The 13,452-nt window shown below is 39.9% G+C and overlaps 1 protein-coding gene across 1 annotated transcript in view; it reads left to right on the top strand.

The window, feature by feature from the left end:
- Positions 1-13,452, top strand: part of LOC147663099 (nebulette-like) — a 348,425-nt gene that overhangs the window by 329,798 nt on the left and 5,175 nt on the right. The window contains 1 exon segment of the mRNA XM_086950681.1: positions 3,455-3,570. Within this exon segment, the coding sequence (XP_086806807.1) occupies positions 3,455-3,570 (116 nt within the window).

The raw sequence follows: 13,452 nt of genomic DNA, 5'->3' as shown, positions 1-13,452 counted from the left end.
CAGGGTCTCAACAAAAAATTATAAAAATCTGGACAACTTGGGAGGCATCAATATTATAAGTACATGGAGGCTGAGAGCAGAATGTAGTGGGGGGGACATTGGGTTTCGTATTGTATATATATGATATGTCTATGTATTTACTTACTTTTTTTAAATTCTGTGTACCATCTCTGAATTTCTATATATTTATTGGACCATACTACATCAATATAAAAATAGAATTTTAAAAAAAAGTATGTGGCTGTTTTGGTGCTAGAGTTTTACATCTCACAAGGCATCAATCAGTATTACACAACTTCAGTGAGCTTTAAGCTTTGAGAACGTGCAGATACATCTATGATCGTTTTAGGCACCTTTCTTTAGCTTACATTCACTTTTGAAGTGACATTGATTATACATTTTACATTATGGTTATAATCATACATATATACTACCATTTGTGGTCATCATTTTTAAATTGTATTTTTTTATTGTTATGTATTCACTTTTAGTTGGGATTATTAAATAATGTTAATCGCACAATATATTTCAATGTTATATAACTGTAAATATATTATCATACTTTGATCTTGGGTGCAGTGTGCAAGATATTTATTTTATTTTTTAAATGTGCTGCTGCCCACTAAATAGGTGCCTCAGCAGGCTTTGTAGAAGGCATCATATGAGTCCCAGTTCCGAAACTGGGTGCAGTACTAATCCAACATCCCGCTGTGATGATTAGAGGTTATAGGCTTGATTGAGGAAGAGCTTGTAGGCTCAGATTAGAAGCAACGAGACAGTGTCTGACAGGCAAAAATGTAGGATCTCATCTGATATGGATATTAGAGCTGGAGAAAATTATTCAAAGGCCAAGAGGAAAAGTAGATTTATTAAATATTGTCTGAATAGTAGATTATTATTTCCAGCCTTAGATGAAGGAAAGCAGAGTTCAAGAGAGGGGACCTCTGCAAACAGAAAGAAAACAACAACCAAACTTACTAGATCTGAATATTTTTTTTAACAGTAAACCTGTTGGCAGACCGCAGTCGTTATTATGGAAGGGGCAGTCTTGTAAGGTATTTTGTTGTGGAGTGATGTAACGCCTTGTGATATATGCAAAGAGAGGACAGGGACATATGGTCCTGATATTGGAGCAAATAGAGTTTGAATAGATAATAGATAATTTTGAAATTTCTGGTTTTTCATGCGAGAAGTGAAAGGTAGACCCAAATAGAGGCCATTGCACAAATCAGGACAAGATATTCCCTGCTGTGAAATAATGTTAATTCTCTGGGAGCAGTTTAGCAGAGCCAAGACACCCCTGAACAACCAAAGATGTTATAATGAGACCTTTGTGGTGATATATGCGCTCTAATAAATACAAATACAAATAATGCCAGCCCAAATAATGAACCTTATCCACTGGGTTGTATAGGACGTGCTCAGGACCGTTGGCAAGGTAGAGGGAGGGATAAAGGAATCTCTGAACACAGTAAGAAAATATTGGGTTTGTCTCCAGTGAAGAAAGTCCAAGAGTTCTACATCCACATATGGACATGGGATAAACATTGAGATGTATTGAGGATGTTTCTATGCTCATTTTTCAGCTTTACAAGGAGCCAAGTGCATACATATGAAAGCTGGTTTCGTACTAGTTCAGGAAGACAGCCATGGGGCATATAACCATTTAATACAATATGCAGCAAGGTAGTGCTTTAGATAGAACCACAGGTGATGGTGGGACTTTTGAGAATAATGGACTGCATTTCAGTTGATGAGATTGGTTACACAGGAAGTAGAATAGCATTCCAATGCTGTACGTTTACTACTTACTGATGCAAACAGACAATTCCACCGCAATTGTGTCTTGTTGGATCAAAAATGCGGAGAGAAAAGTGTACTGATGTTAGGATCTAGATAGTCTCTCTTATCGTTTGAAAATGTGGTTTCTGATAAAAGTCTTAAAACTAACATTCACAGAGAAGGTCCATGTAAATGCATGTGGGCAGACAGATGCAGAACTGCGTATGTCTCCAATAGCTTATATAAATAATAAATGCTCAAAATTGGTATTTAAACCTCCAGAATTTCACGGTTTGCATTCCCTTCCTTAATCATTGAAATGAAGATTGAGCACATAAAGCCTTAGGGAATGTCTCTGCTCTAAAGGGAAGTGCAGGAAGGCTTAACTCCATGACATTAGAGTTACATTTGTCGTAGAATGGGGAGGATTTTTCGAGGAGGACAGGCACTGCTAACATCTGGTTTCCAGGAAGGCACAAACTCAGATAGAGATAGCACAAGAAGCAATTGAAAAGGGAAAGGCTCTGAGGCCCTTCGGGCAGAGGAAACCATCTGACACCCCTGAGTATTGATTTTTTCAATCAATATTGACAGTAGAGTCTTTAAAGAGGATCATTAAAGGGGCAAGAGCAGTTACCAGTGCCATGGAAATGTAGAGCAGTTTTGTGGCACAGATGGATAATTCAACATTTCAGGGATAGAAGTATTCTTTCTTTGCCTTGGTCCATACCGGTATTTTGGAACAACAAGTAGCGATAACTTGTCAGTCATATCAAATAAAGCAACACACTCACTTGAAAACGTTAGCTTTTTAATTGAAACATATTACATTATTCAAAAGTTATATTTTTACTTATTGGGGCTTAAAACTGATAAGTCCTCATAAAAAAAGGAACACACCCACAAATTCTATTTATATCCTGAATCTAGGAAAAAATTCCCTGATCTGAGGAAGATCAGCAGAGGAACTGGAGAATGTGCTTTTCTAAATGTACAGTTGCATTCACTTTTTATACACCATACATATATGCTGTATGATACACACCTCCACTTGAGACATGTATTGTGAATCTTGTGCTCGACCACTTGTAATTGCACAACACAAATATGTTTCTTTTTACCTGAAAATGTAGACTTTGCAATACAAATGTGTTTGCAATCTTAAATTATTGTGAACATTTACTGAGAGTTGATGAATCAAAAAGTCTGATATTCCTCTGTATACATGTGCATACAGATATCATTTGCATAGCCTACATAAGCCACTGCAGGTGACCTCACAAAAGCAAATGGGGCTTGACTGGAGACGAAGAAAAGACATATAATGTTACAATCAGTTACCAATAGTTTATTCTATAGCTAATACTGATGTGCTGGTTACTTGCACAATGGAACCAGAGCAAGCAGACTGATTTCGACTGTACTCCAGGACATATTGCTGTGCTTTATTGCAAGAATCTAAATTATCTAATGGTGTGGCCAAATTACCAATCACGAGCTGATGAATCCCCTGTTTCTAATATTCATATTTTAAAAATAAAAACGTCACTGTGGCAATATTCTTCATGGATGCTCTGCTTTGGCCAATGGGAGGCCTTCCTACACAGGCCTATATCAGGGGAGTTCTAAAAAGTCAAATGCTTTTTGTAATTGCATGTTTTTGTCTCTGCAGCCCCTGTGCTCCCCGGAGCATATCCACAAAGTCCGCCCCAGGGATATGGATACATGAACCAAACCAGTATTTCTTCGATGAGATCAATGCATTCACAGCCTCTTTCACCAAGTTTGGTAGGTATCATTGTTATTAAACGTTCCTTCTTCACTTAAAGTAGTTCTCCCTTAATCATTTTAAACAAATAGAAGAATGGGATCATTAATTGTGATTTGCTCAGTCTTGCATATAAACTAACCAGAACATTTATATGGTCTTAATGGCAAATCTCTTTTCTGCTGTACCAAATCGGACATCCCACTAGAGGAATTGGGTTAGCCTGATCATAAACTACTCTAAGGAGGCTATCAGCTGTGAGGCTCTCAATGAGAATTGGTTTTCTCAGGGGATACCCCTGCCATCCTCATGATAAGTGTATTATGCTTATTTTTAATTTATCAGAAATCGTTGCTGCTTATTTTAAAGCATTTGATCTTGATCCAGATTGCACATTGCACTTTATTCTTTTTGCTGCTAAATTGCTTATTAGAAAACTAACTTACTCCAATCGAGCCAGTTATGTATATATGTGTCTGTGGAGCTCATCTCGGATTTAATAATGTGTTGGCTTTGTATTTTTTATCGTTCTCTTTTAATCAGATTAAAAATTGAATTTGTTTCCTGCTGTTTGTAATGATTTTAATTAATCAACAAATAATAAACTACTACTACTACTACTACTCTTCTGAAGAGGACCTGAACAGCCAACGGATAAGGTTTCTCTAGACATGAGCAATATCATTTATGCTCAAACACCCTTGCTCTATCCCTTACTAATATTTCAAATGTACTTGGGAAGCAATTTGCCAGATATTTAGTAGGGTCGGACACAGATGTCATATGAAACCTTTCTATCTCGTGAAATGTTTACTTTTGTCAGAGAAAAGTCAGTAAGATCACTGGAGCCACACTGTTCCATTTTTCCCTCATAAAATATTATATACTATTCTGTGAATTATGCTGCTTCTGCCATGTCGGGTCATGCTTCCACTGTTCTAGATGAAGTCTTCCCAATTTAAATAAAAGGAATATGCCAGGCAAGGCACATAAATTGCATCATTAAAATTCGGTTGCCAACCTGACCAAGGAAGAATGTCCATTCTTTATTGCTGCTTTCAGCTGCTTAGAACCACCCAATCCTGTGTTTGCTCTTCATATATAGAGGAGCAAGATATATAAAAGAGTAACCTCATAAAAACTGCACATCTCTGAGAAGGACAATAAAAGTTAGCAAAATGACATATTCAATAAGTTGACAGAAATGTCAATATATGTTTTTTTTTAGAATATTGCGGAACACATTGAAGCATTTTTGTACTACAAATAACCAAAATATCACTCTTAGTTAGGGCCGCAATTGAAAAATGAATGTTGACATTTGTAGCCAGGCTCAAGGATTGTTAGGCGGCAGGCTCATTTGGAAGAAACCTGCCTTGATGGCAAAGTTGGTTACAATGTAGTTCTGTCCTGGGGCACTGGAGGAGTCCAGGGAGACACCACATGTCTTCCCATGTAAACTACTGACATTTATCTCTTGTTTGGAAACTAGACAATATTCTTGCAGCAAAAATGGTCGGTGACAATTCTTATTTTTAATCTCTTACGTAAAATACACAAGTCTTGAAGAGGTGTGGTCGTTAATGAAGTTCAGTATCCATGGTCTCTTGATGATGATTATGCTTTGTAGCATTCATGTTCTCATGATAATTACACTCTGCAGGAGATCGATCACAATGGATGCTAGCAGATAGAATTATGTTACCGTTTATGGTGGCTGGTGTCCTCTTACCATTTGTGGTTGTGAGCAAGAATCAGGCATAGCCTCTGATTCCAACAATGCAAACAGTATTCTTCTGATTTTCTTCGTCTGGGCAGAGAAACGTCAGGGTCGCTATAGTCGCCCCCTCAGGCTCGGGTAATATGTCCACTCCCTTTCAAAAATTTGTCCTGTACAGCTCCCCTGTCTTCTCCATATCTTTTGTGTATTTTCCTGTGGTCAGAGAAAACACAGGAACGAGAGACGATATCCACTTCTCCTTCTTATTTTATCCACCTTTTGAATCGATGTGTGCCCTGTATATTTGTCTTCGTTCTTTACTTTGTCATAGTTATCTTCCGTATGTTTCTTTAAATAACATTTGTCTTTCGCTGTTTGAAGTATTCTTGCTCTTGGAGCAGAGGTTATCACTCCTTTGAGAAACCTCATTATATTTGTGGAGCCTAACCCATTTCCCTAACTTTCCTGGCCTCTAACATCCCTTTTTCTCCATGCTCCTTCCAAGGAGGAAGGTACCATTGCAGTTGTTCTGATGTATGTGGTAGCTAGTAAAGTCACCACTCATTGCCAAACAAAACCACTTATTCATCAATATTTTGTTAAAAGATGTTCAGGAAAAACACTGTAAAAGCAATTTACAAAGGAAGTGCAAATCACTTTTCTTCAGAGTTTGACAAAGCAAAGATTCCATAAAGCAACCTTCCATTTGTTTTGACTTCAAAACGTCTTACGAGGAAAGGTTTTCAACTCTTCTGTGCTTCTGCGTTTTGCTACGGTTAAATCTGTGGGACAATATGTTTAATATGAAATGTTCCCAATCTATTCTTTACAATTACATGGAAGCCAGAATCATCTTATTCATGCAGCATTTAACAATGTAATTTCTTTTTCAACTTGTCCTTTTACTACTACATTCATACCAACACTGCAACTCTTAAATGTCCAGTTTTTGTTTACACTAAGGAGACCAAGTTGTACTGTATGAATGGTTGGACTGGGAGAAGCCCAGTAGAAGAAATGTTTTAATTCTGAAACTGTTAACATTATTCATTATGTCTTAGTGTCTGTTCTGTTTCTTGGGTATTAAGAATATGTTAATAATTTTAACACTTATGTCCACCTCTTTTGAAAGATAGCCAGACTTACTTTTTTGTGTATGACTATCATTGTTCGCTTTGGTGGGAAAACTTGTTTTATGACCACTTAACTATACCAGAGTGAGGACTTATAAAATCAGCCCCTCTAACACGTTCTAAGCGTGATAAGAAAATATAGACACCTTTACACATCTTGATGGCAATTACCTCAGAGGCAGTTTCTGTGCCAAGTGCCCGCCGCAGGGATTTTTGTCTTTCTCTCACTTTATCTTAGCACTGTCTATTTCTCTATTTCAACATCTATATGCCTTCCTCTGCCTAGCACCTTTTCTTTAAGTAGTGTCATCGTACAGATTTTTGGGGCCACGGGCAAGATGTTACTCAGCTGTTTTTATGTGACATATGTTTCAAACGTTTAGGTTATGATTTCATACTGTTTGCCATCACGTGGGTATGAACTTGCGAAACATCAGTACTAAAATACAAAATTGCTTTAACCCGTTAACCGCGGCGGAATTACTGCCACGTTTAACGGGTTAAAGCAATTTAGCATTTTAGTGCGGGCGTTTCCTTGCGCGGTTGGGGCAGCGTCGGCTTTTGGACGTGCAAAGCACTACGAAGTTAGTGCTTGTGACGGCCAACGGCCGACGGCAGCACGCAACGGGTTAATAACAATGTACCTTCCCCAGGGCCCAAAAAGCCCTTATTATGACACTGAAGTCTTCAAGAGTGGCTGACAGAATTCTACCTTCCTCCTACCACCGCCAACCTCTTTTCCAGTGGGTTTCCATCAATAAGAAGCTGCAGTATCTTCCCCCTCATATGTTCTCCTGAAAACAGCAACTTTGTGATATGGTGTCAACATAGCTCAAACAGAATATACTTCCTAATAACCTTAGTTGCATCAGTTTTCCATATTGTTTTTAGGTGCTTCCTACGTTAGAACGCTTCTACTTAGTAGACTGTAACATAACCACAGAAAACACCAGGTACCTCACCTCTTGAGCATACTATGTGCTAGTATCAGGCGTCTTTGCTGTTAACTAATGTGCTGTGTTTCCGGTCAAAACCTCTGAACGTAAAAAGTATATCCTACCCCTGTTGCGGAAATATAACTCTCTTAGTCAACCACCCCATCAAAATATGTGTCTCAAAGAATTCACCTCCTATCAAATCCTCTTCAAGACTGGGTGAGATCAGGAGGGAAATATTATTTTTCCTCAGTCAGAACAACGACCTGCCTTTACAACATAGTCACTACCCCGACTGCGATGTTACCATGTGTTCCTTACTTTAGGGGCACTTTGTTGGACTGGTGTTGGATTTTAAGTCCAATACCTTCCTAACTGTTGCATAGACTGGAGTTGGAATAGTAATTTATACTATTCCAAAGTCCAGCACCCCCCTCAAGGAAGTCATTGTAATGACTTGCGTGGTAAAGTAATGCATAGTAACGTTGCAGTCAGGTTAGTGACTGTGTTGTAAAGGAATGCAGATTAAATGCATGCGGTGTTCCTTCAGACAACCGATCAGTAGGACAATACTGCTTTTAACTGCATACATTATTTGCTACATTCATTCGAGGATTCTTGCTCTTGGAGCTGAGATTATCTTCCATATCCTGCTTTAAATGGTCAACCTCTACCTAAAGGAGGCTCTTTTGCCCCATCATGGAAACACACCACGGTGAAAGCCATTTTAAAATGTCGACCCTACAATTCCTGGGACTTTTTGCCCCATTTCCTTGCTCTCTGGCATAAGTAAGATGGTGGAAAAATACATGAACATGCATCTCAGAATTTCTTGTGGTCAATTCTTTCCTTCACCACACACAGACTGGTTTTAGGCGTAAATATAGCACCAAAAGCGCCATTTTAGCGTGGTGGATAAAGCGAAAAAGAGTCTTGATCAAGGGCCCTCAGCAGTAGCAGCCCGTGGAGTGCGTTTCATGGGGCAGAAAGGTGGGGTGCGGGAGGGGCTGGGTGGGGGGTAGTAAACACCGGATTATGGATGATTGCAGGTAAGTAAACAATTAAAGGAATAAAACGAATTTCGTTGTGCGCCCTGCATTGCAAAATGCGATGCAGCTCACGCTATGAAATTCGTGGACCATGGACCATTCCACTCTTTTAAAGAGGATCAGCAATTCCGGTGTTGGAGGGAAAGTTGTGGATTGGATAGGCTCCTTCTTAAGAGATAGATCCTTCTAGCTTCTGGTAAAGACGTGTACCTCTGCAATTCTACCAGTTACCTGTGGAGTGCCACAAGGGTCCTCTCTTAGCCCTATGTTGTCTAATGTGTACTTGCAACCCCTGGCGGATATTGTAACTCCCTTTGGGATTTCCATTGTCACCTATGCAAACAACACTCAGCTGCATTTTTCTCTTGCCCCAGACATGGACCACTCACCAACCACCTTAGGATCAACAGATAGCCTGCTGGATGAACACGTCTTGTCTTAAGCTGAATGGAGCCAAGACAGAGGTTATGATTCTAGGGAGTACTTCCCAGCCCAAAAGAGACCTTGATTGACCAGTCTGCATTGGACCGCCTCCCACTCCTAAACCTGCCATAGAAAAGCCTGGAGGTTTGGACCCTGAACATGGACTACCAGGCTGCCACCTGCTTTGGAATCATGCACATGATTGCACCCAATACTGCCCCTTCTCCCTCAGTCCTCCAGGAGGCTGATAGTGCAGGTTATGATCCTTTCTCACCTGGACTATGGCAATTCACTTTATCTAGGTGCTCCCACGGCAGTAAACTCCAGGTCGTGCAATTTGCGGCTTCAAGGCTGCTCTTGAGTATTCAGAGGCATAATACCAACTAGACAGAGTCTGATTGACCTCTACTGGCTGCCCATCATCCAAGGGATTGAGTTTAAATCTCTTTGCAGTGGTGCTCCAATCTCTCGCCAACTGGCAACCCCTTATTAGCCTAATAGGACCTCCAATTAATTTTTAGTAACCTTCCCCACGGTCAGAAGGACTCAAAGTTGGGGACGGTCTTTTGGCTTTAACACAGCCAAGCTGTGGAATGCTGCCCTCTTGCCATTTGCTTTTATTAAGCATGGGCGGAAAATCCGTTTCGCTCGCGGATTTTGTGGATTTTCGGTAAATTCGCAATCCGCGAGATTCGCGAATCTCCCGCAAAATCCGCAAATACGCGAGCAGCGGATTTTGCTCGCACTGCTCACACTGTTCGCGTGAGTTCGCGGCTTCCCAGTACAACTTCGCGCCCCGCGAATAAGTGCAAAATTGCAGAAATACGATCTTAGCAAAACTGAAACTACTTACCAGGTTCAAAAGTTCAGGCTCATCATTAGTAGCCATTTCCTGTAGTGCTTCCTGAGGGGCCCCTCCAGAGTTCAGTTGCCAGTTGCAACTATTATGTGACCCTGCTCTGAACCTCAGAATAGTTACACATATGCCACAAAGGTCCTGAATTACAGCTAAGGGAGACAAGCAGGAGCCAGGCTAGAGGTTCAAATCCATTATTCAGCCCCTAATTCATTATTGTCAGTTGGGGCAGGGCAGGTGTTGTAACTAATTTTGCAACAATGAAAGCACTTAGCAAGTGCAAAAGATCACTAATCAGGAAGCACTAAGGAAGCAGGTGCCAGCTAAAAAAATATTCTGTGACACATTAATCAGCCCCAAATTAATTCAGGTCACTTGAGGCAGGGAAGGTGTGCTTGCGTTGCCACAATAATGTACACTGACTGGACAACCAGAGGGTGCTGTGATGAAACAGAGGGTGGCATGGGTGGGCCAGAGGGTGGCATGAGAAGTCAGAGAGTGGCAGTGGTGACAGAGAGTGGCAGTGATGAAGAAGAGTGTCCCAAACAGGCTGGACACGTAGAAACAACAAGTTCGCTAAACTTGCGACCCGACAGGTAAGTTCGCAATTTGCGACATTGTACAAAACCCTCGCGAACTGGCAGAAACCCGCGCAAACACAAAAAAAAAAATCCGCAAATTCGCGAGAATTCGCGGATTTTGCGGATTGCGAGTTCGCAAATCCGCAAAATTCGCGAACGCAAGATTCGCAAAATTCGCCCATGCTTAGCTTTTATGAACAGTGAGCTCAGCTTCCGAAAATCTCTTAAAACATAGCTTTTTAGGAACTAATCCATAGGTATCTCTTCTGTCATTGGTGTAGTGGTATTTCCGTACGCTAGCACTTGGATGCCTTCGGATCGCCATGTGCTTTGTAAATCCCATAGCATAGCATACAGCATACATCTATTACATATTCTTGTTCTGTACCTTATGTTTTTTATTTATTTACTCATTGGCCGAGGTTTGGTCAAATCTGAGTGATTTGAGCAGAAAGCATGTAAGCGAAGGTTTGCCTGCTTCAGGATCACTCACATCATATAAAGTGCCATTAAGACCAACTTGAAAATTATCTGCAGTTGTCTGCGCAATTTGCCACTCTGTTAAATGTCGACACTGCAGAGTACAGGAAATTAACATGGACAATGTTTGTGCCTATCTTCAAGCATGAAGACTTGGAATAGGAAATTAAACGCAAATTACGTATACATTTCTTTGTGTACAAATGAAATTGTGTGTATTTGGCATAAACTATTTGCAGCAAGTTTGGTTTGCCACTTATTAATTACTCAAACTTCTATTTCAGACTCTATTTGTGCTGATTTAAATTTGAGTCTCCTGTTTACGCCCATCACAGTTCTATACAAAGAACCTTTGTATCAGTGTTTCCAAAGCTAAAACATTTGCAACTTTTTGGTAACTATGGTGGCTGTTCCAGAAACTAACTTCACAGAAGAAGAATCTATTTTTAATAATATAACCTTCTATCTGATCCTTTGTGGCAGATCATATTTGGCTTGCCATGAATCACCTGCACCAATCTCTGTGTCAGACTAAATTTGCACTGATCTGTAAACGTTTTGAGCATAAATTTGAGTTTTTAGCCTGTCGGTCATAACCAGAGCCCAAGTGCTTCAGCAGAGCAAATTCTTTACATTCACATTTTTATAGTCTCTGGTCAACCCCATGCCAGTGCTATATACAGAACATATAAGTGTTTCCAAGCCTAGACAATGTGTAGCTATTCTGGTAGATTATGGGAAGTCGTTCCAGAGGCTAACTGCATGATAGAATAATATCTTCCTCCCTCATGTCCTTCCCTTGATAATTACATTTGACAGAATTATGTTATATATTGATCTTTGCTATTTCTTAATATTTAAATATTGTTGTTATTATATATACAGAGGCCAGAGTTGCCTCAGATTGTTCAATGAATCATACTTATGCGAGTAGATTATAATTCTGTCTTCCAGTGTGGTAAATTAAATGCAGATGTCCAATGCATCCTTTAAACCCTTTAGCGGTGATGTTTGCAATTTGACTTTGAACCATCCCTGGATAAGCCAAAGCATGATCCCCCAGCAAGATAATCGCAATGTTAAAACTCGTACACTATGATGCACACTTTATTTTTTTTTATATGTTCTGGATCCAACATCGGTCTAATTGTAAGAAAGCACTCCAGGTAGTAGGAGGAGGTACTACTACTAAAGTCTCCTTAGCAGTTACAGTCGGTCATGTAGGGATTGAAATACACTCCCAGAATGTTTCATTTTCCACTGCGTTAATTGTGGTACCAATGTTGTTTACTGAATAGTACAGCTTCTTGTAAATGGAAAACTTTCAAACAACAGCTCATGTTTAGAATCATTCCTAGTGAAGCCAATAAGCCTGCATTCCTTCAAGGTTTGCACAATACATTCACTGAGAATTAGATGAATCCATTTGGTGGTCCACTGTAATATTACATTGTACCTGCATATCATTAGAATAAGTATGGGATAATATGTTAAAAGCTTAGAGAACCCTGTTTAGTGGCTGCATTTATATGGTAAACAGGGAAGGTGTTAAGATATGAGATGAGGCAGGATGGTTTGCATCAGAAAGCATCAAGGCTCGCCAACACACAAGAGATGATTGCTGCAATTTTTTGACTTAACTGTGACAATGTATCAGACTGATGTGTAAGAGATACAGCTGTCAACACAAAGGAAAATCTGAAAAGGGATAGTTGGGGAAACAGTCTCTAGCGCGTACATACCACCTCCTCTTAGTTCTCCTATGCCCCAAATATTAAGGAAATTGGAGAGTGCATGTACACATCTTCTCAGTTTCTGTTGCTGGCCATAATATGACCCCAAAAAGTGGCAACTGGAATGGAATTAATTGTAAATGAAAACTCCACTTGACTGGTATCAAGTAAGGCACAAAGAATTCATAAATATTCCAAAGGTACTAACTCAAAAGTCTGCACTGAAACCCAAAAAGCAAATCTGCTACAATGTGTTGAGTTGCATCTCTAATAACTGGAAGCGAGACAAATTGCCAGAAAAGGTTGAGTATTAAGATAGCATACCCCTTTATGAGCAAGTGGTTGTCTCTCCAAAAGAGGTGTGCACTGGAGCATAACAGCATGTTTAAATGAGGTGTGGATGGATGTGGCTGTAAGGAATAGAACTATTTAACTAGTGATGTTAGATGTGTGTGTTGTTTCCTAAAGGGTTCCTAATGCCTGCAAATGACCTAAAACGCATCAGAAACAGGTGAGATGCCATCAGATGCAGTGCCACGTGTTACAAGCAGCCTGCATGGCGAGGGGAAGAGACGTTTTTGGCTCTTGCCTCTTCATGGTACTTGTGTGAGCCTGGACACATCTCTGTGGGAGTGTGTTCAACTCTCTCAGCTGCAACTTGGTGTGCTGCTGTTTGTTACCTACTGCACTTTCCCTTTGTCTCTTACTGCACTTTCCCCTGTAGCAAGGGAAAGGGGTACCCTACAGTTGGATTTGGCCTTTGCATGTGGTGAAATAGTGTAGCAAAAGGGGATAAGAGGGATTTTTGAGCAAGCTCTCATATCTCCTTAGATAATTTTGATTCAATATTATATAGCTCCACCATACTTTTTCAATTTGCAAAGAATAGATAAAAAAAAGTATTCTATCGAATCACTCATAAAGAATAGCTCAGTATGTGACACTCTGTAGACAAGTCAAGTAATCTAAGTCACCCTGACTAGAGCATTCAA

The sequence above is a fragment of the Lissotriton vulgaris genome, unplaced genomic scaffold, assembly GCF_964263255.1.
Source record: "Lissotriton vulgaris unplaced genomic scaffold, aLisVul1.2 SCAFFOLD_926, whole genome shotgun sequence".
Taxonomy (NCBI): domain Eukaryota; kingdom Metazoa; phylum Chordata; class Amphibia; order Caudata; family Salamandridae; genus Lissotriton; species Lissotriton vulgaris.
Note: the sequence above shows the minus strand (reverse complement) of the source record. Positions and strands in the feature narration are given on the sequence as shown.